The sequence below is a fragment of the Sorex fumeus genome, unplaced genomic scaffold (genome assembly GCF_029834395.1).
Source record: "Sorex fumeus unplaced genomic scaffold, SorFum_2.1 ptg000018l, whole genome shotgun sequence".
NCBI classification, from domain to species: Eukaryota; Metazoa; Chordata; class Mammalia; order Eulipotyphla; family Soricidae; genus Sorex; species Sorex fumeus.
Window position 1 is genome coordinate 19,883,961 of NW_026606075.1, and position 26,752 is coordinate 19,910,712.

General features: G+C 39.5%; 1 protein-coding gene across 2 annotated transcripts in view; it reads right to left on the reverse strand.

Moving 5' to 3' along the window:
- ATG10 (autophagy related 10) overlaps positions 1–26,752 on the reverse strand; it is a 307,540-nt gene that overhangs the window by 53,322 nt on the left and 227,466 nt on the right. For both annotated transcript variants that reach the window (XM_056112566.1, XM_056112567.1), the window contains exon 5: positions 20,686–20,783. In XM_056112566.1, the coding sequence (XP_055968541.1) occupies positions 20,686–20,783 (98 nt within the window). The remainder of the gene's footprint in view (positions 1–20,685; positions 20,784–26,752) is intronic.

Sequence of the window (26,752 nt, forward strand, 5' to 3'; positions counted from 1 at the left end):
AGAATGTTATATGCTACAGTTGATTCAAGTGCCATACTTTAAAATTCCTGATTTCACAGAGTATTTGAAAATGAGTATTTGTTTCCTGTGATAAAAAACAGAAGCAAGCATCCATCTTTATGTGGTGACCTTTGCATTGTTCTTCGTTATACTGAGGCAGAACAATTCAACCAGAACTTGTCTAAACCAATTCTGTCATTTTGGGTAGCTGTTCTTCAGGACCCAGGCTGAGTATATTTGGAAAGTGAAATGTTACCTTTTTAACTCTTTGGGGTGGATGGGGGTATATGTTAAGGGTTACTTCATCCTGGCCAGGCCCATTCAGATACAGGTTTAGAATATCAAATATTTCACATTAGACTGTTCTCTGCTTGAGACACGATCACGATCACGACCATCCTGTTGTTCGTCGATTGCCTCGAGCAGGCCCCCGTAACGTCTCCTTCGTCCTAGCCCTGAGATTTTTAAAAAAGTGCCATATTCAGGGCTCTTTCAGGGTTAGGAGAATGAGACCCATCATTGTTACTGGTATTTGGCATATTGGGTACGCCACAGGGAGTTTGCCAGACTCTGCCATGTGGGCAGGTTGAGACAGATGAACAGTAACTGAAGCTTCCAAAAACACTGTAATCCAAGATTCTGCCTCCCAGGCTTTAAGAAGCAGGACGTAAGGTTTTTCAAGTATTCTGCTCAATCATTTGCACAAAATTAATGATGCTTTCGAACTGCCTTAAGCCACTGGCAGGTATTCCTGCAAGATGCCTTTGTCCAGCATAAACAATTCCTGGTCTTGGCAAGAATGAAAATCAGGCCCTTTAATTCTGCCAACTTCCCCAGTGTCAAAAAGGTATATGCCAATTAACTGCATAGAAAACCTTCATTTCAGGAACTCATCAATAACTTTTGCTGTTCTATTGTTTAATATGTGCTCCAATCAGAAGCCTGGTTGGCATGCAATTGTTACACTTTAAGAACAATTATGACCAGCGTAACCAATATTTTAAATAAACTGGTATTTTCACATACTGCTTGGTAGAGGGATTAGTATACTTTTTCTAACATAGACAAAGGATTAGCTAACAAAAATTAAAATTGAGAAATGGGTGCTTGAACCATAGTACAGCAGGTAGGGCATTTGTCTTGCACATAGCTCACCCTGGTTTGACCCCCAGCATCCCATATGATGGATGGGATCATATTAAGCGCTGGAAGGAGAAATTCCTAAATATAGAGTTTGGAGCAATCCCTAAGCACCACTAGGTGTGACCCAAAACCAAAACCAACCAAACAAAATTCCCCCAAATTAAAAATGATCAATAGAACTGGAGACTAAATGGGTTTGGGGTAGAGTGTGTGTGTGTCAGATATTAGTGGAGGGATCTTGAAATATTGTTGGAGGAATTCTTTGGTGTTTTGCAACTATAAAATAACCTCAATACTATTGCAAACTAGTATACTTCAGTAAAAATACATTAAAAATAAGATATAATCTTTTCTTAGAGCTGTTATCATTAAAAGTATTTTAAATCACAATGCCTTGATTAAAATAGGACAAATAATTTATTGCAATATTTTCCATGAACATTTCAACTCTTGTAATAATGTTTGTTCTATTGCCTTCACTTTCTTTATTGCTAAAGTGTTATTTATAGTAGCCACAAAATATTTTTGCTAAATCTTTTGGTCATCTAAGCCTCTGCAGCTCTTTTTTCTTTCATGTTCCATGAGCAGGAATAGTATCTTATCACAGTATCACAGTACTAATAAGTATCTTTTAGATGTCCTCTATAAAGATCTGGGTGAAGTTTCAAAGCTGAGATCAGGTAGGGTAGTTTAGAATAGCAAGGAATCATTATTGGAAAGAGAAAAGAACATTAAGTTTTAATTCTTATACCAAGATTTACTAGTTCTGTAAAATGAAGCAATTTCCTTAAACTTATAATTTGTGATATTGCAAAGTTTTTTTCTTCACTCAGTTTAAAACAATTCTAATCCACAATGATAAAAGTTATTCCTTAATCTTTTAGCTAAAATAAAATACTGATTGACTAAAAAATTCCACTTCTAAGAATTAATACCCTCAAAATCACTGACAGCTGTATATGTTACACGTATAATGATGTTCAGTAAGGGACTTTTTAATAATAAGAACAACTGGAAAAATTCAGTGTTCATATATAAAATAGTTAAAACAATTATGGCATGGTGGTTCTACAATAAATTTTTATGTAGCTGTTAAAAGGAAAATTTAGATATATTTGAATATATTTAGATATATTTATATATTTAAAAATATTAGCATAAAAAGGTGGGCTGGAACGATAGCACAGCAGTAGGGCGTTTGCCTTGTGTGTGCCTGGCCAGCTGAGCTGGGTTCGATTCCTCTGCGATTCCTCCGCCCCTCTCGGAGAGCCCGGCAAACTACCGAGAGTATCTTGCCCGCATGGCAAAGCCTGGCAAGCTGCCCGTGAAGTATTCTATATGCCAAAACACAGTAACAATGAGTCTCACAATGGAGACATTACTGGGTCCGCTCGAGCAAATCGATGAACAACGGGAGGACAGTGGACAGTGAGAGCATAAAAAGGTATTCATGATACAAAATTTTTAAATATGTGCATAAGATAAACTCATTTGTGTTTATATTTTATGGTATGAATAAAGAAATTAGCATATTTATTATTTGAGTACAGTTTGATCAATATTATGCAAGACATACATTAAGCTATTTATACAATATTTGTAGAAAACTATACTGACGGTTAATAGTGGTAAGTTTTACTGTTTGAGATTGAATATACTTTTCTATATGATAGCCTGTGTTTTATTAAAATTTATTAGCATGTGGAGCTGGAGAAATACTACAGCAGGCAAGGTGCTTGCCTTACATGCAGCTGACCTGGGTTCTATCCTCAGCATCCTAAATGGTTCCCTGAGATCACCAGGAGTGATTTCTGAGTGCAGTGATAGGAGTAACCCCTAAACATTGCTGGGTGTAGCCCAAAACCCAAATATATAAATAAATAAATAAAACTATTGACACATGTCTAGAGAGATAGTACAGGGTTCAGGTACTTGTTTTGCAGACAATAGACCCTTGTTTGAATAACCAGCATCACATAATATATGGCCCCATTGGCACTGCTATGTCACTTCTGGTTTAACCCCTGAGCATCAGTCGGTGTACCCTTATCCCAAACTATTAACACATATTGTTATTTTAGTTATTAAAAACTAGCAGCTCCTTTTTTTCTGAGGATGTAGTACACAGAGGTATTTCGAGTTTTGTGCTTGAGAAACCATACAGTGTTGGGGATAAAAGCCAGACTTCCTGCATGCAAAGCATGTGCTCAGCCTGTTTAGCTATCTCACCATCCCAAGGCAAAACAAACAAACAAACAAACAAAAAATCAAAACAGTGTAAAAAATGTTATGCCCAGGTGATAACAGTTTCCTTTCAGGGTAGTCCAAGATATATGGAGATTCATATATTCATATATTCCAAATTAGGTTCGATCCCTAGCAACACACACACTAACACACAACACACATAGAGTTTAATGAGTATACTTTCAGAATCATACAGAATCTCTACTCTTAGTTCCTTCTTTTATGGGAATAGGAAAATATCTTGCCAGCACAGCAGAGCCTGGCAAGCTACCCATGATGTATTCGATATGCCAAGCACAGTAACAACAAAGTCTCCAATGGACACGTTACTGGGCCTGCTCGAGCAAATCGATGAACAATGGGAGTACAGTGACAGTGACAAGTAAGTAAAGTAAACATGTAAAGGAATTAAGTAAAATAGAGCATGAGTCAACACGAAGAGGACGGGACCATAACAAAGATAAGGAAATATGTAAAGTATCAAAACAATCAAAATATACCTGCAAGCTGAATTTGAACAAAAGTTGCCAGTAAGGATCTTTACAGTAAGGACCACACATACCATACACTACTATAATTTTGTCATATAATTACAACTAAACATCACTGATTCCATCTCTCCTAAAGTTACAATAGTCTTTACAAGAGAACAATTTTTACACTTCTAAAATTTTCTTCCTAAAATATGTATCACTTGTATCTTGTCATCCCGTTGATCATCGATTTGCTCAAGTGGGCGCCAGTAACATCTTAGAACATGCAATAGTAGAGGCATCTGTTGTATCAGTGTCCTCGTCAACACAAAATTGGCCATGACCATTGATTCATTTGAATGCCTAACAACCCAAATTGGATGTCTCCCGGTGGACAGTTCCACAACAAATTTGATCACATCATACACAATCAACAGTTTTGCCTGACCAATGTCGCTGTTGTCCCAAAATTCCAAACGGGATCAGACCACCAGCTCCTTTGTGCGAAATTCTACTTCACGGAGCAGGGAGAAAGGGCTGCAAAGTTTAAGAAGAGAAATCCCAGAATGATCATCAACTGGGAGCTCTTTGGCACTATTGCAGCAATATGGGAAGATGCCATCGCTGACAACATTGACAAGGAATACAATTGGCTGGTTCAGCACCTCTACGATTGTGTAAGGAACACCGAGAAAAAGCCACAAAAAGACACCTGTCTTCAGAAACTCCCAAGCTCATTCACCAACATGGTTTGGCGTGAGCCTTAGGCAATCACAAGCTAATGTCTGAGCTCGCAAAGCTGTTCAGAGAAGCAATAAAGGAAGACCTCAAAGAGACAAGAGCAGCAGTGTTGGCTGATGTGGTAGAAGCCAGGAAAAGTATTTGCAAAACCCGCCTGTCCTTCGCCAACTATAAGACCAAGATGACTGCCCTCTGACATCCTGATGGATCTATCACATTTTCCAGAAGGGCAATGGAGAAGGTTATCCACAACTTCTACTTGGATCTCTTCAACAGCCACATCCACCTGCCCACATACCAAATTCCGCAGGATGGATATGTCTTTCCCAGCGTTCTCCCTTCCGAAATTCCATACGCCATTTCGTCGGTAAAGAAGCAAACAGCAACCGGCCCAGACAAGGTCAGACCCGAACAGCTAAAGAATCTGCCACCAGTACTCATCAATAACTGGCTCAGCTCTTCACATGCAACCTGTCTGAATGCAAGGTCCCATCCCAGTGGAAAAACAGCAGGACCGTTCTGTTGTACAAGAAGGGAGACATCCACAACATTGGCAACTATAGCCCTATCTGCCTGTTTTCTGTCATCTACAAGTTATTCACTCGAGTCATCCTGAATATAGAATTGGCAGAACATTAGATGAAGGACAACCATGTGAGCAAGCTGGGTTCCGAAAAGGATACAGCAGGATCGACCATATCCACACGGTGCCCAAGCTCATTGAGGTTTCAAGAGAGATCAGGATGCCACTCTGAGTAATGTTCATCAATTTAAACGTCTTTGATTCTGTTGAGACTGAAGCGGTAATTGAAGCCCTAGTCAAACAGGGCATTCAAACTCAATACATCAGGATCCTCTTAACATAGCTTTTGCTGTGTCCCATAAGTTTTGGTAACTTGTGTCCTCATTTTCATTCGTTTCCAGGAATCTTTTGATTTCCTCTCTGATTTCCTTTCTAAGCCACTCGTTGTCCAATAGTGAACTGTTTAATTTCCAGGTGTTTGATTTAGTTTTCTGTTTTTGTGTGTGATTTACTTCTAATTTCAGCACATTATGGTCTGAGAAGATTGTTGATACAATCTCTATCTTCTTAATTTTATGTAGATATGTTTTGTGGCTCAGCATGTGGTCTATCTTGGAGAATGTTCCATGTACGCTTGCGAAGAATGTATATTCAGCTTTTTGAGGATGAAGTGTCCTGTATATATTGACTAAGTTCCTTTCTTCCATTTTTTCCCCCTCAGACGAAGCATGTCCTTGCTAAGCTTGAGTCTGGTTGATCTATCATGATGTGATAAAGTGGTGTTGAAGTCTCCCACTAGTATTGTGTTGCTATCAATGTCTTTCTCCAAGTCCATGAGTTGTTGTTTTAAGTACTTTACTGGTCCCTCATTAGGTGCATATACATTTAGTATTGTAAGTTCTTCTTGTTGTACAGATCCCTTGATCAATAAGAAATGGCTTTCACTGTCTCTTGTGACCTTCTTTACTCTGAAGTCAATGTGTCTGATACTAGGATGGCTACCCCAGCTTTTTTATGGGAGTTGTTTTCCTGTAGGATTGTTTTCCAGCCTTTGACTCTGAGCCTGTGTTTGCTTTGACTATTGAGATGTGTTTCTTGCAGGCAGCAGAATGTTGGGCTCAATTTTCTAATCCATCCTGCCACTCTGTGTATTTTAATTGGTGCATTTAGCCCATTGATGTTGAGAGAGATTATTGTTATGGGGTTTTGTCTTATTTTTTTCTGTTGAAATTTGGTGTATTTGAGGGGCCTGTCTTGTCTTAAAGTAGCCCATTTAGTTGTTCTTGTAACCATGGTTTTGAGTCTATGAAGTTCCTGAGCTGTTATTTGTCTGTAAAAATGTGTGTTGTTCCTTCTGTTATGAATGAGAGTCTCGCTGGGTAAAGCATTTTTGGTGAGGCATTTATTTCATTGAGTTTTTTCACTATATCCCACCACTGTTTTCGGGCCATGAGGGTTTCATCAGACAAATCAGCTATAAATCTTAAGGATCCTCCTTTGTAGGAAATTTCTTTCTTTGATCTTGCTGCTTTCAGAATTTTGTCTCTATCTAAGGTTTTGGTCATTTTGATCAGGATGTGTCTTGGGGTGTTTTTATTTGGATTTCTTCTAGCTGGTACCCTTTGGACCTCCTAAATGTGGTCACATGTTTTCTTGAGCTCTGGAAACGTCGTAGCAATGATGTCTTTGACAGTTTCTTCTTCATCAGGGTTTTCTTCCTGTCCCTCTGAGACTCCAATAATTCTTATGTTACCCCTGTTAGATTCAGCACAATCTTCTCTTGCCATCTGTTCCCGAATTGTGTCTCTTTTCCATTTTCTGCTTTTTTCTGGAGAGTCTCTGGACTTCATCTTCGAGCTCACTGATTCTGTCCTCAGCAGCTGTTACTCTGCTTCTGAGGCCTTCCACTGAGTTTTTCAATTCGCCTACCAGGTTTTTCAGTTCTGATATTTCTGTTTGCATTTTCCTCATTTCTACCCTCAAATCCTCTTGTTTTTTATTGGCATTGCTTTCCATTGTTTCTTTTAGCTCCCTAAGCATCCTCAGTAGCTCCCTTCTGAATTCCTTGTCAGAGAGATTGTCTAGCACTTCATTACGGTTGGTGTCTTCTGGGCTAGCCTCTTCAATAAGAAAGCTTGGTGGGCTTTTGTGTTGCTTTACCTTTGTGACCAGTGTGGTTTAGAGCTTCACGCTCACTGTTACTATTCTGCTTGAGATGCAGAATAAATTGAGATGGGCTTAATGAATTACTGGCTAATGTGTTTCTGTTGGTGAAGCTAACCTAGTGAAAGTTCCATCTAAGAGGGTAACTTATGGTTCCTATGAGATATGTAGTGGGAGAATACTTCGCGGTTCCAGGAAGTGGCCCTTGCGCAGAGTGGGTACCTGTTTGAGTGAGGAGAGAGTTCCTGGAGCACTTTAGGTTTGTTTCCGCACGGTGTGCCTCAGTTCCCCGTCCCACACAGACCAAGGGTGAAAACCGGCTGTTCTCAGGGGGATCTAGTAAGCTGCGCAGGCCCAGGAAGGGTCCTACGCTGGGCGGGTACCTGTTTGAGTGAGGATAGAGTTACTGGAGCACTTCCAGAAAAATAATTTTTAAAAAAACCTCGGAAACTAAAAACAAAGTGAGTTAGTTGTGCATGTATGAAAGTAACAGAACACCTTGCTATGTAAAGAAAAAGATGACTAGACCAAGATATGTAGTAGTGAAATTATTGAGAGTTCAAGACAAAGAATGAATGCAAAAACAGGGGAGAAAATTAGGTAACTAAGAAGAAACTCCCAACAGGCTTATATCAGATTTCTCATCAGAAATTTTGAAGTCTTGAGACAATGGAATGACAAATATCTAAACATAAAAAAACTGTCAATCAAGAATGCTAAATACAGCTAGACTCTCAGATATGGAGAAATAAAGGTCTTCTTAGACAAGAAAAATTGAACAAGGAAACGGAAACAGAAAAATAAGACAAGGCTTCATATCAATAATGGTAGTAGTAAGCTTTCATATCAATAATCACCTTTAATATGAGTGGACTACAATTTCAAAACAAATGGCAGAATGGAAAAATGCTTTTTTGTTGTTGTTGTTTGTTTCTTTTGGTTCACCTCCAGCAACACTGCTGGCTTTGCACTCAGAAATGACTCCTGGCAGGGCTCAGGGGACCATAGGGATGCCAGGGATCCAACCGGGGTAGGCTGCTTGTAAGGCAAGTACCTTACCCTACACTACCTCTCCAGCACCATTGTGGACAGACGGATTGAGGTCTTTAAACAGACACATTTCCAGGAAAGACATGTAGAAGGCCAATAAGCACATGGGAGGAGGCTCATCTCTTATTTTTCAGAAAACACATCAAAACATGAGATTTTACCTCAAACCTCTGAGAATGGGTATCTTCCAAAAGACAAGAAATAGCCAGTGTTGGAGAGGCTGTGGAGGAAAGAGTACACGTGTATACCCTACAAGAAAATGTAAACTGATACAGTCATTATGAGAGGGAATGTGGAGACTCCTTAAAAACTGAAAATAGAAGTTTCACAATAGTTATCCCTTTACTAAATAATTACTTGCAATATACAAAATACTAATGTGAAAAAAATACCTACACTCCCATGTTTGCTGCAGCATTATTTCCAATAGCTAAAAAATGGAGGTAATGTAAATGCCTGGTGACAGATGAATGGATGAAGATACAGTATACACAATGGGATAGTATTCAGCTATAAAAAATTATAAAGTCCTTTGCAACCACATTGATGAACCTAGAAGATATTTATTATGCTTAGTAAAATAAGTCAAATGAAGAAAAATAAATGGTGTGATTTTATTTCTTATTGGCATAAAGAGAAAACAAGCAAACAGATAAATGAAAAAAACAAAAGAAGACTTCTGGACTACAAGACCAATAAGTTGACAGCACAAGGAAAGGTGCAGGTGTAAATCAAAACAGAGGAGATTATTGGACTTTTAGTTGTAGATATAAAATAGTACATACACATGTTTTTAATGAAGCACACCTAAAATTTATACAATATAATGCAGTGTTTCTTTAATAAAGAAAAAATTGTTCTGACAAATATGTCTCCTTCCTTAATGAAATGAAAGCAATGGATTTTATTGACTTTCTCATTTTTATGTTTATTGTTTTAAAAGTTCAGACACTTCCCTTACCTAGATTTTCTGTTATAATTGCCTTTTCCTTTCTATCACTTACTTCATATTCACTAAGTTTATAGTTTAATTATCGTTTAATATAAGTTAATTATTATGAGAGTGCATGCATGTACAATATTTGAAATTCAGACTGGACAGAGAGAAATAAAAATAAATATACTAAGGAACATAACAGCAGCACAATAGAAAATAATTAAAATGACTTGCACAAATACTTTATAGGCTTTTCTCTTATTTATTTATTGAACAAATTTTACTTTTGTTTCCCTTTGGGTCACACTCGGCGATGCATAGGGGTTCCTTCTGGCTCTGCACTCAGGAATTACTCCTGGTGGTGCTCGGGGACCATATGGTATGCCAGGAATAGAACCTGGGTTGGCCGCATGCAAGGCAAATGCCCTACCCGCTATGCTATCACTCCAGTCCCTGAACAAATTTTAAAGTATAAAATAGAGTCAACAAATAAGTATGAGGGACTTAACAGTGGAAATGGAAGGGAAACAAAAGATGAAAGTGGAGAAAAAGAGAAGAGAAAGAATGAAAAAAAACTTGTAAAAACTGTATTATAGAATATACAAGTGTTGCAACTACTGTTCCAAAAACAATTTAAAAAACAAAACCAAAAACAAAACAGGAACCAGAGAGATAGAACTGGGGTTAGAATGCCTGCCCTGCATGCAGCTGAGGTCAATTCAAGGGTTCTCTCCCCTGAGACCACATATGGTCCCCTCCAGTCCCACCGGGAGTAATACCTGAGCAACAGGAGTTGGTCATAAGCACGACTGGATGCGCTTAGGACCCTCAAAAAAACAAAAACAATTACAAACACACAGAATTAATAGCATCTCTCTTAGGAAACTTATTCAAAACCTCTTTGGACCCGTGTGTCTGCAGGGCCTCCTCTCACTACCTCCCAGCTCACTACCTGCTCCTGACAGCTGACCCATCATCCTCCCACCAATAACCTCCTGCTCAAAAGCTGAAAATGAGAACATAAATATTCCTCAAACTTGAAGTTTTGGAACTAAGATGTTTATTAAAAATTAAAAATTGATGGTAGGTAATTATCAAAATGAAATGTGCTAAGATGAGTAATATTAAAATTAATTATTAAATATTTTAATGGATTTTTATTTTTACATTGATATTCTGCTCCTTTTACTAGGAACAGAAATTCAAGGATCAATAAAACGCTGGGAGAGTCTTTAAAGAAAGCCTTTTAAGAAATTCAAGGCATGTGATGAGCCAAAAGTATAATTTTGATGGTAAAAAACTAAAGAATATTCTGCTCAGTCCCATGGACCCACACTAAAGGCTATTAACCAACATCATGAAAGAAACTGCAATTTAAAGAAACAAAATTCAAATATACTATGTATGCTGGTTATATTCCTTGTTTAATCATGTACTCTAAACTTTCATTAAAATGAAATAAAACAAAATATTTAGAAATTAATAAGGCAAAAGTCTTAAATAATAAATCATGCTTCACTTTCACTGAGATTAATTTAGTCACTTAATTAGTGGTTAGTAGTCAGAAAACTTCAGAAAATAAAAGTTGCATGAGGAAGTAATTTTCTATCAATGCCTAAATAACATTTTAGTATTAAGACTATAGAGCAAAAAAAAAAAAAACCCCAAAAAAACAAAATCCAAAAACTTTGAAAAAATAACTTAAAAATAAGAAGAGATACGTTTCATATATTTCCAATGTAAGGCAAGTCTGAGGAGCAAATATTTATAACAAGAAACAAGAAAAGTACAATGGATTGTGAGTGACAGTGGACGTTTCTGGGTTGATTAAAAAAAAATGTTGCTATGGAATGTGAAGTCCTCTGACAATACACAGTCCTCACAGCATCAGGATTCAATAAATATTGAAAGTTGCCACGCAGGTGAAGACTGACAATTTAAAAATAATTATTAATACAGACAATAAAAAATAACTGTCATAATTGCCCTAAGATACCAAAGAAAGTGAGAACAGCAAGAAAGCCTATTTTACTCTCCTGAGACAGGACAAGTAGGGTAGATTCCCTGAGTACTGCTAAAATGTTGGAATGTTTAGACAGAAAAAAAGACTGAGAGGTAAATCAATTTATCATGGCACTATAAACCTAAGCAAACCCCACTAACCTGATTTATTAACACCCAGAACAAATACCTTGAAAACAAGAAGCAACAAATGAGCCGCAAATAGAGAGAAAACAATCACATGATTTCTGCAGTCCTGTTTAATAGATTTCCACCATGAAGGAGTTGGCAATAGAGCTGGCAGAGTCTGAAGCAGCAGCAGCAAGCCATAAAGGCTTCTTAATTTTCTTGTCATTTAAGAATTAAGCCACTTCCAGTTCACACAGATCCTACCAGGTGCACTAAATTGATGTCATTATGAGCCATCAGGAAATACCCACCGAGACTGACACCAACACTGAGAAGTTTTGTTAAACAGCTGTGTGTCTTAATTGATTTGTATTATTTAAAATAGGAACAGTTAAAAGTCAGTTATCGGATGTTGTGTAAAAGAGATGCCTAAAGACTCCAGGGAGACTGAGTTCAGAAGAAAGCCAATCACTGGAACTTCACCGGAGCACTTAAGATTATTACTAGAGGAAGCACAATTAAATCATCAGTTTATCAGCCATCATTATAAATCACCAGGCAACATATCAAGCTTCATTATTTAAGAATCCTTAACCAGTGACTTCCTGCATCACTGAAAGTCAAAAGCAATCTATTCACCAAAGGTATCTCTGGAATTTGGGCGTTTTTGTTGTGTTTTGATTTTATTTTCACCTTGCTAAATTTATCATGGAAACATAATGAAAACTCACTAAAATATGATTATATTTTAACATGTTTTATATGTCTAAAGTCTTCAAAAATAAAATCAGTGGTACTTGGAAGATGCAAAATATACATATATAGTGTAGGCTCCTCCCATTCCACTCCCTACAAAGATTTAACCCTGCTCCTTCAACGGCAAAATAATTAGTCTGTGTACACTTATCTGCCTCTTGCCATTCATGAGTATTCAGACAACCTTCCTCAAGCTTCTGGGAAAAGGAAACAAAGTGACTTGAAAGCTATGTTTCCAAATTTATTTAAAGTGTATGGGGCAGATAGCAGAAAGGATGTCTTTACGAGAGGTAGGACACAAGGTGAGTTCTGTTCATCCCTCTTTCATCCCTCCAACTTTACATAGTTGCTGCTATTGTCTCTGTAGAAAAATAAAAGATGAAGCATTTTCTTAACTTGCCCAACCTCATGCAGCTAGGTGGTGCTCAGAGTCAAACCCACACTGTGAATCCATCACCGAATCCAAAGCTCTGCCATTTCCCACAGAAAGGAAACATCTCCTTGGAAAATGGATAACTCTGGAGTCTAGGAGGGAAGCACACAACCAGGCAACAATGTTTCATACCCCAAATCAAAAACATCAACAAAGCTATTTGGGTATAACAAAATAATTTAGACACCAACTTAGTCCTCACTGGCCAAAGATAATGCAAACTGGGCAGCAATAAAGAGAATCCCTGAATCAGCTGAAATGCACAAAAAATTTTATATCCATAAATTTATAAAGATACAATGTTTAAAATTTCCAATTACTGCACAAAAAAGTTTATACCCATAAGTTTATAAAGATAGAATTTTTTTCTTTGCTTTTTGGGTCACACCTGGCGATGCACAGGGGTTACTCTTGGCTCATGCGCTCAGGAATTACGGAATTACTCCTGGCAGTGCTTGGGGGACCATATGGGATGCTGGGGATCGAACCCGGGTTGTCCCTGTGCAAAGCAAATGCCCTACCTGCTGTGCTATCACTCCAGTCCCTAAAGATACAATTTTTAAAAGTTCCAATTACTTTTAGAAGATATGAAAGAAACAAGCCATTACCTTGAACACTAGAACATAAAACATTTATCTTTTCTATACTAAAAAAACCCTCAGGTAATGCAGCTAGTAAAGAAAACTGGCAAATAGCAGTAGTCCAGCACATAAATAATATCAGAATTTTCCATCTCTAATGAATGAGCAGATCTAGGCAATAATCATTATGGCTCTTAACACAAAAAACAAAATGATAATGACATTATGTGTCTCCTGATGGAAGTATCCAGAAACCTATAAAGACTGTTACTTCCAAAACTAAATCCAAATCCAAATACATCTCAAGATATAAAGTAAAGTAAAAGTAAAGGCCCTCCCGTTTATCATCGATTTGCTCGAGCGGGCCCAGTAACGTCTCCATTGGAGACTTTGTTGTTACTGTGTTTGGCATATCGAATACGTCACAGGGAGCTTGCCAGGCTCTGCCGTGCGGGCGAGATACTCTCGGTAGCTTGCCGGGCTCTCCGAGAGGGGGGAGGAATCGAACTTGAATCGGCCATGCTGACTGCGTGCAAGGCAAACACCCTACCGCTGTGATATCCAAGAGACTCAGGAACAAACCTCGGAACTCAGCAGGTTTTGGCAAGAAATCCCTCCAGATTTAATTGTTAAGATTTTGAAATTTCAAAATCACACAACCAATACTGCAGACACGTGACATCATATGTTATTCATAACCAGCAATAGAAACCAAATTGTCTACTGTTGCTTTTACAGCAGATCTGAGTGTTGGGGTAAAATCTGAAATAATAATGGTGGGTCTGGCGTCAAAATATTGAATGTGATCAAAGTAGAGATAGAGTAATGAGGAAATCATCTGCCGCACAAGTAGGGGGAGGGTGTGGGATGGAAGTATGCTGGGGTTTTTGGGTGTGGAGAATGGGCACTGGTGAAGGTATGGGTGTTTCATTGTATGACTGAGACTTAAACCCAAAAGCTTTGTAACTGCTCTCATGGTGATTCAATAAATAAAATTTTAAAAAATGAAAAAAAAAAGTAAGATGGAGTTCATGCCCAATTCAATCAGCTAATCAGTGGCTGAAAAAATAGCAGTACTCCTACATTTTAAAAAAATGAAAGATCTTGAGATTTTTTTAAATTACTATATTAGTGTGTAGACTTATTTCAATTTTTTTCAAAGAAAAAGAAACAATTCCCCTTAGTATCAGTTGTTATATAAAGATATTAAGACATTATTAAAATTTTATTTGTGATAAAACTGCAGATTTTTTAAAAGAATTCTTACCTGTTATGAAAATGAAGCCTTTCATTTTTAAATAACTGTAGATTCACATGTACTCATAAGAAATGATACAGATATATAGAAATAAAGCTCAAAAGACTGAGGATATTTGCATGCAAGAGACCAGGATTTTATCCCCTAAACCAAATGGTCCCTTCCCAGGCACAGAGTTGGCAGTAATTCCCAAGTACAACAGAATATATTTCCAAACAAAAATAAATAAATAAATAAAAAGAAATGATACAAAGATTTTCATACCTTTCATCCAATTACCCCAAATCTATTAGCTTGCAAACAATATCACAAACAAGATATGGACATGGATAGTTAGATATAGAACCCATCCACTGCCATAGACTTTGTCACTTTTTTAAGTAACATTTCCTCACACCCATCCACTGACTCTTGGAAATCCCAAATTCCTTCTTCTATCTATAGTTTGTCATTCAAAAAAAGGTAGATAAATGGAATAATATACTATGTTACTATGTGACCTTTTGGAAATGATTTGCTGCACGATCACGATCACGACCATTCTGTTGTTTGTTGATTGCCTCGAACAGGCCCAAGTAACGTCTCCTTCGTCCTAGCCCTGAGATTTTTAAAAAAGTGCCATATTCAAGGCTCTTTCAGGGTTAGGAGAATGAGACCCATCATTGTTACTGGTATTTGGCATATTGGGTACGCCACGGGGAGTTTGCCAGACTCTGCCGTGTGGGCAGGTTACATTCGGTAGCCTGCCAGTTTGTCCAAAGTAGGAATGAGATAATAAGATGTCACAAAAAGATGTCGCGTGGCCGCGAATGCGGCTGTGTGCTTCAGGAGCTGGGTTTTATATTCTCTGAGTCTTGGCTGTTGATGGGATTACAGGAGATTACACAGCCCCAGGGGGCCAGTTGGTAGGTGTGACCCCTGCCTACTGGAATTTGGAGGATCTGGGTGGAGGATGCTCAGCCCTGATCCGAGCAGGCTTGGAGAGCTCAGCCCTGGGAGTGGTCTCAGCATGGTGGTGGCTGGTTCTGGAGGTCTTTGGCTGACGAAGCCCTGGTCGGGGCAGGGAGGGAAACTCAACCCGCTCCCCTCCAAGGGGCCCCGGCGAGGACAGCCAGGCACGGGGGCAGGAGACTCTGCACTGTTCTCTTCCGGGAGCTGGGACCTTTTGGAAATGATTTGCTGCATTCACAATAATTCTGCAGATATTCTTTTAAGTAAATTTTTCTCAAACAAGGGTCATGTGGCTCCCTAAGGACCCCACGATATTCCATGGGGATACAAGTGAAAATTTCACAACTGGGGCCCATGGTATGAGACTGAGGTCATCTGGTATGTGGAGGGTCACTGGAAGGAAGCAAGGTCAGAAGAGGAAAAGCTATCAGGAAAAGTTCAGAAACACTAACCTGATAGTTGAACATTTAAACAGTTCATTGCCCTTTATCACTGAGGATTCTGTACAAGGATATACATCAGCTCATTTTACCATGTCTACTCTTAAGGACTTTCAAGTTGTTTCCACTGAGTTATTATGAATCAGACTGCCACAAGCATTTTTGTAGGATACATAATTAAATATTAATGGATAATGATGTTGTCTCAAATTTGAGTCTCTCAAACTCCAGCTTGAATATAATTCCAATAAAATAAGATTGGCCAAGAGTTTCTAAGTGTATTCTGTTTTCAATCTCTAATTTTAAAGGGCTATCTTGAATATAAAGCAATCTTTACATAGATGATAAAATAAAATTGCTTATTTACCCACTACTACCCAAACATATAAATATATATAGTCTAGTACAACTGAAGGCACACTTTTCTAACCTGTAACTTTGGCATACTCCAAGATCACAGGAGCTCTTTACCTAAAACAAAGCTGACACTTTCCAGGGATCATTACTGCAACATTCATTTTGCCAATCTAAGCAGATCCAACCTCGGCATCTGTTAACTTTTTTCGGAAATTCTTTATTAGGCTGCAGGATTGAAATATTAGGTCATTTGTAATGTTGGACAAAAGCAGGTAAGTAATCACCATAATCAAATGTATGAGATTCATGAGAAGCTTGTCTTTAAAAGAGAGGGTTCATGTCTAACATGAACAGGTCCTTATCATCAAGACAAATGCTGAGAGTACAAAAGTGTGATTACCAAAGATGAAGAGCAACAAACTATGAGCACAATCAAGCTTGAAAATGAAGTGAAATGCATTTTATATTATGCAAAGGCTCCTTTTGTTTTTAAGCCACTCTGGAGGATAGGATATTATTATCATATTCCATTTGAAAGCTAATGGTTCTTTAGCTAAATTCTGCAAAACCTACCTACTACTTGGTGTCAACAATATTCTATCAACTCATTCTTTACTTTCTCATATGTTTGGCCACACCCAGTGGTGCTCAGGGCTTGCTCCTGGCTCTGTTCTCAAGGATCATTCCTAGGGAAACCCAGAGCAATCAAATGAGATGCTGGGGATCTAATCCAAGTAAACCATGTGAAAGGCAAGAGCCTTACCCATTGTACTATCAACCCAGTCTCATTTAAAAGCTCATTTTTGCCTCGTGCTGTGTCATATATTCCCCTTTACCCAGTTAAGTCACTGTCACTGTCCTTCCGTTGTTCATCGATGTGCTCGAGTGGGTCCAATAACATTGTGAAACTTGTTACTGTGTTTGCCATATTGAATACGTCACTGGTAGTTTGCTAGGCTTTGCCGTTTGGGCTAGATACTCTCGGTAGCTTGTAGGCTCTCCGAGAGGGGTGGAGGAATCGAACTTGGGTTGGCCAGGTCGGCCACATGCAAGGCAAATGCCCGACTCGCTGAGCTATCACTCCAGCCAGTTAAGTATACCCTAGTTTTTCTCTACATGGAGACTTATTAAAAGAAAGATTCTTCCTCTCAAATATCTCAAGCAAAGAAGAATGCATAAATACCAGCCCATAAATCAACTGGGGATGAGGCAAGCCCTCTAAAGGAAATATTACTGATGAATTTCAAATGCTAACTAGTACAGTTGCAAAAATAAGATTCACTTATTGGATCTTTAATGCCTGGATATCCACTGTGATGAGCGATTTTTATAAACCTTAAAAGATTAAGGTTTATTATCAAAGAGGGATACCGGTGTACAGGTCAATCCCTGTATGACAAATTCTAAAGGAACATTTAAATGCTACAGCTGTTCAATCATTTAATTTTATCAATTATTCCTCCAATCAAGTAGCACCCACATTTGATGTTAGAAATAGATATGCTTATTATAACTGAATTTGATCTTTCCTACTATGATAGGTAGGGGAAAAGTGGTCTATTAATATTAGGGCTGAAACACTTAAAATGCTTATAAATTGAGACTAGTAAATTCTATTAAAAACAATGGACAGATTGGTTTATTGAGCTTGCTTAGCAACTGAGGCCTTCTATCATACTCCTAAGAGTGTGATGGGGGATGAAATCTGTGGGTGACATTATGTTGGGAAGCTAAGAAAACATAAAGGTAAAAAAGGTAAAGGCCCTCCCGTTGTTCATGGATTTGCTCGAGTGGGCCCAGTAACGTCTCCATTGGAGATTTTGTTGTTACTGTGTCTGGCATATCAAATACATCACGGGTGGCTTGCCAGGCTCTGCCATGTGGCGAGATACTCTTGGTAGCTTGCTGGGCTCTCAGAGAGGGGTGGAGGAATCGAACTCGGGTCGGCCATGTTGGCCGCGTGTAAGGCAAACGCCCTACCGCTGTGCTATCGCTCCAGCCCTAACTGAGTTAAAAATCTTACTCTGTTTTATGAGTCAGAAGAGAGAAACATGGACTGCGGACTTCAAACCCAAAATGACACAAGGCTACCAGGAATGGCGTAACTGTCTTATAGAGATCACTGACAATAATTGGGCTCAGGAGCATAATGCAAAACACGTATGAGGAGACATAAAGACAAAGAATCACTACCGTCAAATGTGGATGTTTTGAGATGCTCACTTTCACTATTTATAGCATTTGACCCTTTTTTGGGAGTTGGGGGCACACTAGGCAGTGTGGTCTTAGTCCATGTGGGCTTGGGAGACCTTTAGGATACCAGGGTTTTAGCCCAGATCAGCCACATGGGGAGGCAAAGGACCTACATACTGCACTATCTCTCATACTCTCTTCTTTGATCCCTACAGCCAAATATTTTCTTGCATCCTGTATCCACAACAATATACACTTGGGGGCAGTTTGTGGTCACTGATAAAACCTGGAAGCTGAAAACTTTATTAGCACTCACCTTAAAACTTGTCATAAATAAAATGTTCCAGGCCCCATTCTAGGGTTGACTTGCCTGTTTAAGCAGCAGATTGCTGCCCGTTCCCCCCCCCCCCCCCCCCCCATGATAGCCACCACCCATGTCAGCCCTACAGAAGCAGGGATTTCATACAGGGTCACTTTTGTGATTTCAGAGAAAAGAACACACGGGAGAACAAGTAGTTAAATAGTCAACAGAACAAAAGGAAAATAATTAATCTGGAAAGAATTCCAAGGACAAAGGGGGAAACGAACAGCCCTGTTTATACGGGCTGAGTCTGTATAGTGGAGAAGAGAAGCTTGAAAAATCTGGTTGGAAGCAGGGAAAGGCAGTCACTGAAGGCCAGAGGAGCTTTTAGATCATGTGTCCCAGGCCTCTGAACAGTGGTAGTGTTTCGTGCATGGGTAAAGAAAGCACAGGATGGCTAAGATGTGAGTAAGCGCATGCTGAGAGAAAAGGCAGCTCAGACAGAGAAGGGACCACCAAGTAAAGGGTGCTAGGAGGGCCCAATTGTGAGGGCCCTATAGCTGAAAGTAGGCTATAGACCGAACATGATGGCCACTTAATACCTCTATTGCAAACTACAATACCCAAAAGGAGAGAGAGCGAGCAGAAGGGAATGCCCTGCCACAGAGGCAGGGCGGGGTGGAGGGGACAGGGTGGAGGTGGTGGGAGGGATGCTGGGATCATTGGTGGTGGAAAATGGGCACTGGTGGAGGGATCGGTATTCAACCATTGTATGACTGAAATGCAAGCACTAAAGTTTGTAAGTCTGTAACTGTACTTCACGGTGATTCACTAATAAAAAATTAAATAAAAAAAAGATGTGAGTAAGGTGCAGATGCGGTGGAGTGATGGATACTTGATCATTGTATAACTGAAACTCAAGCACAAAAATTTATAAGCCTATAACTGTACCTCATGGTGTTTCACTAATAAAAAAATGATAATATAAAAAAAATGAAAAAAAAAAGGTGCAGATGTTCAGAGGTGGGGATGTGGAAGGCTTTATTAATTGTTCCAGGAAAGATTGTAAGGCTTGAAATAGGGAGGGTGATATTGGGAAGGGGGATAAAAGGATTAATTTGAGGGGTAGTGTGGGAAAATATCTATCTAAACCTAATTTTGCCCTCAATCTTAAACAGTGGTCATTTACAGTCAATGTCAGAGAACTGCTTAAGAGTACAAAAGGATTCTTATGTTGATTTGTAGGTAAACTGTCATTAATATGATCAAACATATAAGAGGGCATACAAATTCTAATGGCTGAGAAAGTCATTTTTAAAGGATGCTTTGACTGAGTTTAACAGAACTGGAAAAAATACAATTTTTTATATAAGTAAAAATTATTTTTAAGGAGACCATGATTGGTTGCAAGGTGATGAGTATTTTTAAATTTCTAAAATAATTAACAGCTGATTTTAGTAAGGCAATAATAATGACTTATATGATTGACAGTTCTATTTTCTCTACTTTTTCAAATCAACTTTTGCAGATCTATTTTCTACTTTTTGGTATCACAGTTACAAACCTAGTATTATACGAATGTTAATTTTTTTGCAAATGCACCTAAAACTAAAACTCTGAAATATTACAGGTGATACAAGCTGAATCATCTATTTCTTAACATATAGGTCAAATTATTTTTTATATTTAATTACTTGATTTTTAGGCAATTGCTATGTATACAGTAAAGAGTAGAACAAACTGCCCGCATAGTATATATAGTGTGGTGGAAAAGACAAACTTATTTTTTAAGTACAAAGTGCCAACTTATAACATTGAAAAACACTAAGGAAAAAAAATTCCAGGGCACTATGAGAGCTTCTGAGAAGCTAATTCAAGTCTCGCTCTGGAAAGGAAACTGTCTTTAAGCTGAAATTTATAATTGAGAAATGAGAGGAGAGGAGAAAGAGAACTTGAAGAGATATAGAGGGAAAAAGCTGCACATAATACAATGAAGATGGTTTCTAACCTGTTGAGTAATTGTTTCCCAAGGTCCCTGCTGCAGCCGCTTCTTATAGCACTCATGGACTCCTTCCCAAATGTCCTTCAGGGTCAATGGTCTTCCATCTGTGAAAAACACATGGGAAAGACTGTCAGAATTCCAGGAGACACTATGGTGCTTGGCATCTACCTGAAACTAGAAGAGTACTATATCAGGGAAAGGAGTCTCACAGATGGTGCTCAGGAGGTCCAGGACAGCAATGGCCTTTCTCAACTTATGGGTCAGTGTTTCAGTGTGAGAGCATGAAGACACATGTTGCTTGTGCAGTGCTGGGGAGCACCTGATCCCCACCAGGGATATCTAGAGCATCCAGGGCTGCACTGAGTGGTAATCGGGGCCACACGCAGGGCTGGGAATGAAATCTGGGCTGGGTGCATGCTAAGTGTGTGCCCTAATCTCTGTATTATCACCCTAGAATATTATGGTTATTAAAAAACTTTACTAGTACACTTCTGGAGTATACACCACCCCATCTTCTAGTAGCTAGACAGTTACACCCGCCAACTGCCATGTAACCCCATTAACGGCTAAGATCCAGAGACTATAAAACCAAGCATCCGGAAGAGAACAAGGCAGTTTCCTGCCTCTGTGCCTGGCTGTCCTCACCGGGGCCCCTTGGAGGGAGGCGGGTTGAGTTTCCCTCTCCGCCCCAAGCAGCTGAAGACCTCTGTAACCCAACCACAGCCATGCTAAGACCTCTCTCCACACGCTCGGACAAGCCTCACACATGAAGGAACCAGCAAAGGAACCTAGGTGTGCGGACCCAGGGCTGAGATATCCAAGACTGCTCGATTCGGGACTAGGCCTCTTCCACCCAGATCCCCCATCTTCCAGTAGCTAGACAGCTACACCCACCAACTCCCCTCAGTACCATGTAATCCCATGAACGGCCAAGACCGAGAGACTATAAAACCAAGCTCCCAGAAGTTGGAGGACGCATTTCCGGCCGCACGACCTCTTATTTTCTAGTTCTCACTCTCAGAGAACCCAGCAGATTACTAAGAGTATCCTGCCCGCACATATGTCTGATTGGGAACACCTGTAAAGGTGATTAGCGGCAGCCCCCAAAGCCTCCATTCCTCTTGGAGAGCCCGGCAAGCAACTAAGAGTATCCTGCCCACACAGAAGAGTCTGGCAAGCTACCCGTGGCATACTCGATATACCAAAAACACTAACAATGATGGTCCTCATTTCCCTGAACCTGAAAGAGCCCCCAATATGCCATTGGGCTACACTAGCGCATGACAGGGACGCATGGAGACATTACTGGTGCCCGTTCGAGCAAATCGATGAACAACAGGATGATGGTGATAGTGATACTAGTACACTTACTATTTTTATATAAAAAGGGTGATATATGTATTACTATTTTCTTTCTGAGGACAATAAACATTCAAGCATCTTTTCTTGTTAACCACCAAGAAGTTAAATTATCTGCTTATTCATTGCCTCTAGGAATTTAACAAAATACATCAAACCCAAATGTGTATTAGAGAGAACAGATAGATTCAAGCTTACACAAAGGACCAGGAAGACAGACTCCATATTCACAAGGGTGCACTACGCATGTCTCAGCAGCCATAAATCTTCTCTAGTCCTTTAAATCAGAGACCAACTGCTTGTTTCTGTCACTCTCCCATAAACTGGTTAATTTCTAACATTCACTCTGCTGGGTGTGAGAGAGTACAGAGAAAAGACAAACACACCTTCCTCCCCATGCCTCCCCCCAGAAGGTATAGACAATATGTTAGAGAAGCTTACGAGTAGATCAATAATATATCAATAACTAAATCAATAATATTCCAATAACTTAAGTGCCAAAAGAAAACTGCATTTCTCTGACAGTCAAAAGGATGGGACATTACTACACAAAGGTTTTGGCCAGAAAAGGAATGGTTAAGAGTAGGAGAAGGTGAGACACTGGATTTAAGAGATTAGTAAAAACTTTAGCAAACAAAGAACAATTTAAACAGCTTTAATTATTCATCCCTATTCTCAATCACCCTAATAGCATTTTTCTTTTTAGTGAAGCAAACTGTTTTTTATTGAAAGAAATTTAGAAGTATGAGAGTAGAAAAAGAGACACATATGTTCAAGAGAGAATATGGGCCTGTCCAGGGTGTAAAAAGCCCCAACTAACATTTTTTTAGCACGATCACTAAGGCCAAGATGAGTAGAGAATTATAGCTAATTTCATAAAAGAAAGCAGAGAATAAAAATTAAGTGAAGATTTTTCAAATCCCCTAGAAAGGGGATCTCTATTGTAGAATCCAGTGTTACTTGAGGTCCAAAGAAGTGTTGGATCACTTAGTACAAGAAATCTTGGGAGGATGAAGGTGGAGGTAGTACAGAAGGTAAGACGCTTGTCTTGCATGCAGCTGACTTGGATTCAATCTCCGGCACCCCGAGCACTGCCAGGAGTAATTCCTGAGTGCAGAGAAAGAAGTAAGCTTTGAGCAACATTAGGTAGCACTGTCACTGGAGCACTGTCCTCCCATTGTTCATCCATTTGCTCGAGCGGGCACCAGTAACATCTCACAACAAATTGTGAGACTTGTTAGCATTTTTGACATATAGAATACATCATGGGTAGCTTGCCAGGCTTTGTCATGCAGGTGAGATACTCTTGGTAGCTTGCTGGGTTCTCTGAGGGGGCAGAGGAATCGAACCTGGGTCAGCCGCTTGCAAGGCAAACACCCTACCCGCTATGCTATTCCTCCAGCCCGAACATCTTTAGGTACGTCCCCAAAACAAAAGAAAACAAATAAACAAGCAAACAAACAAAAACCTAAAGAAATATTGGAGAAATAACATACTCGCTAGCCCCTCAACCCCAAGTAGTATTCAGAATATAAGTAAAGCCATAGTGTGCAAAAGAGCTTGATTGGCTGTGTAGCTTCAGTTTGAATTCAGGTGTTGTGATTCTCTGTAACTGTAACTTATTTTTCTTGTAAATTAACCTGTAAAATGAGGATAATATTTCTTTTCAAATCCTGATTTCTTGAGACTTGTATCTGTGAACATCCCTAGGACTGTGTCAAGAAGACAATAACAACCTAATAAGCATAGGGGTCTCCTTCTAGCCCCAAAGCACTATTCTAATAGTCCTTATGCTGAAAAGCTAAAAGACTTATTTCTAACTTGTTACTTCTTAGAATTTTCCTTTGTTTCTTTACCATGCACATTGTGTTTGATACAATAATATACTAACATCATAGACAGGACATTTCTCATGTTTGACCTGAAAACTTGAACTTTTCCTCAACCTTTATTTTCAATAAATAGCAATAGAATATTTTGATACATTTTCAATAAGTATCTTCATCTTGGCATTTATCTGGCGGCAGGAGACCATTATCTCATGATAAATAGTTTTATTCCATTGACATTTCCATGTCTGTAAAATGAACAAGATTTATTCATCCAATTAACATTTGAATGTCATGTTTAGCTACAAGTTAAAAAACAAGCTGCCTTCAGTATCTGTGTTATATTGTTTTCTGAACACATTTACAGAGTAAAGCCAAACTTTGCCCTTAAGATAAGCACTACATATCTTCAGAACGTGCATGTGTTCGTGTGTGTGTGTTTGTGTGTGTGTATGTGTGTGTGTGAATGAGCGCATGTGTGTGTGTTCGTATTGGAAGGATCTTAAGTATTGCCATGTCAAACAGTAAATGGACTAATCAAATTATATAAAGATGACATGCCTTTCAAATAATTTTCAGATGTCAAAGTTAGGACAAATCAAGTTGTAGGATTTAAAAAAAACTCAAGCAAGTGTAAGAACTAATTTTATAAATAAGGCAAGCAAGGCCTTGGATCTATACATCTGCCAAGATTATGCCAATCATTTGTGGAAGGACTGAGGCTGGAATTCAAGTTTCAGAACTCACAATCCAGTGCTCATGCTGTTATTCTTTGCCCTCTCAGCAGTGATTGAATCTGTTCTTGCACCGCTGCTGTCCAGCTGTGCTATTCTTGGCCTCAGTCACACATTGCAAACGCTTTCAAATATTTACTGAATAAATGGCAAATGAAAGAATTCCTTTCTTGACTCTATTTCCTCTGAATCAGAGAAGGGCTTTACAGAACTGGAGAAGAATGTGGGGTTTAGTGTCTGCTAATCAGTAATGATTCTAATTTTATTCCTTAGAAAATTTCAGTCAATAATCTTAGGATGGAGTAAATGGTTTGGATATCACAACTGTCAAAAACCTGCATACTCTGCTGGAAGTATTCATATAAAATGCCATAATCAGCAGCCTAGCAACAATGTGGAGAGACCCAGAACAAATGTTACAGAATCTTTTAATCAGATTTGATGCTAGAATTGAGGGTATGTGCCATAAGTTTTCAGACATCACCAAATTTAGAGAAATACATTTAACACTTTAGAATACAGGAATTAAAAAAAATGTTCTGGTAACCAAAGTAAAATGAGTTTGGGGGCTAGAAAGATAGCGGTAAAGGAATTTGTTTTGCAAATGGCCAACTCTAGTTTGATTCACAGCACCTAATGTGGTCCCCTGATCATCATCAGGATCATTCCTTGGTACAGTCAGAAATAGCCCCTGAGCACTTCCAGATGTGGCTCAACCTCCACCCACCCCAAAATTCAAAATATATAAATGATCCACGATGCTACAAAATGCATGTTTAAATAAGAGCCGGACGATACACAGCCAGTAGGGCATTTGCCTTGCACGTGGCTGACCAGGCCCACCCAGGTTTGATTCCTCCGCCCCTCTTGGAGAGCCCAGCAAGCTACTGAGAGTATCTCGCCCACACGGCAAAGCCTGGCAAGCTACCCGTGATGTATTCGATATGCCAAACAGTAACAAGTGTCACAATGGAGACGTTTACTGGACCCACTTGAGCAAATCGATGAACAACGGGAATACAGTGACAGTGACAGTAACAGATAAATGCTAACTGCTCATTTCAAAATAGTATATATTTTTTGTTATATTTATTTATTGAATCGCTGTGGGAAAAGTTACAAAGCTTTCAGGTTTGAGTCTCGGTCATACAATGATCAAACACCTTTCCCTTCACCAGTACCATTTTTTCACCACCACAAACCCCAATATACCCCCCTCCACCTCTCCCAATGCCTATGAGGCAGATGATTCCTACTTAACTCTCTCTCAACTTTGATTATATTCATTATTTCAACAAAAGATGCACCATTATTGTTTAGAGTTTCCACCCAACAATCAGAACTGCTGAAAAGGCAGTGTGAAATAATTTGTTTTCTACAGCTGGTTATGAGAGCCATTTGATGTTGCGCAGCCCCCATAGCAGCCACGCAATTTTGGATTTCTGATATTTTACTAATTAACTCTGAAGGCATTTCTGCCAAGAGTCAGATAATTAAGACATTGCTTTCTGTGCCTCTGTGAGCCATGGCCATGCCGGAGAGCTGCTCATGGGGGCGGGGGGGGGGGCAACTCCTGACCTCGGTAGGGCATGAAGGATGAACCGGTACCGCTCCCCTTCCCATGAGGCTGCAGTTGCCCCGTCACCATTGGTTCATTCTTGGCTTTCGAATAAGCTCTGAGGCAGAGGCCACCTTGCTGCCAGGGGCAGGCGGGGCGGGGGGGGAGGGGAAGGGGGGGAGAGACACCCTTTCCCTCCCGAGGAGGAATGGCACTGTAGTTTAACGCATAGTCCATTCACTTTTCTGCCTGGCTCTGGATTAAGTCCTCATGCCTCTGGAGCCATGGCCGTGCCGGAGAGCCGCTCGTGGCGGGCAACTCATGACCTTGGAAGGGTGTGAAGGATGAGCCTCCTTCCCATGAGGCTGGAGTTGCTCTGTCACCACCAGCTCATACCTGGCTTTCCAATAAGCTCTGAGGCAGCGCACACCTTGCTGCCGGGGGTGAGGGTGGGGGATGGCAGAAGGGAGAAACACCCTTTTCCTCCCGGGGAGGCATGGCGCTATAGTTTAACGCATAGTCCATTCACTTTTCTGCCACTAGCTGCAGGGCTCTGGATTAGGTCCTCATGCCTCTGGAGCCATGACCGTCAA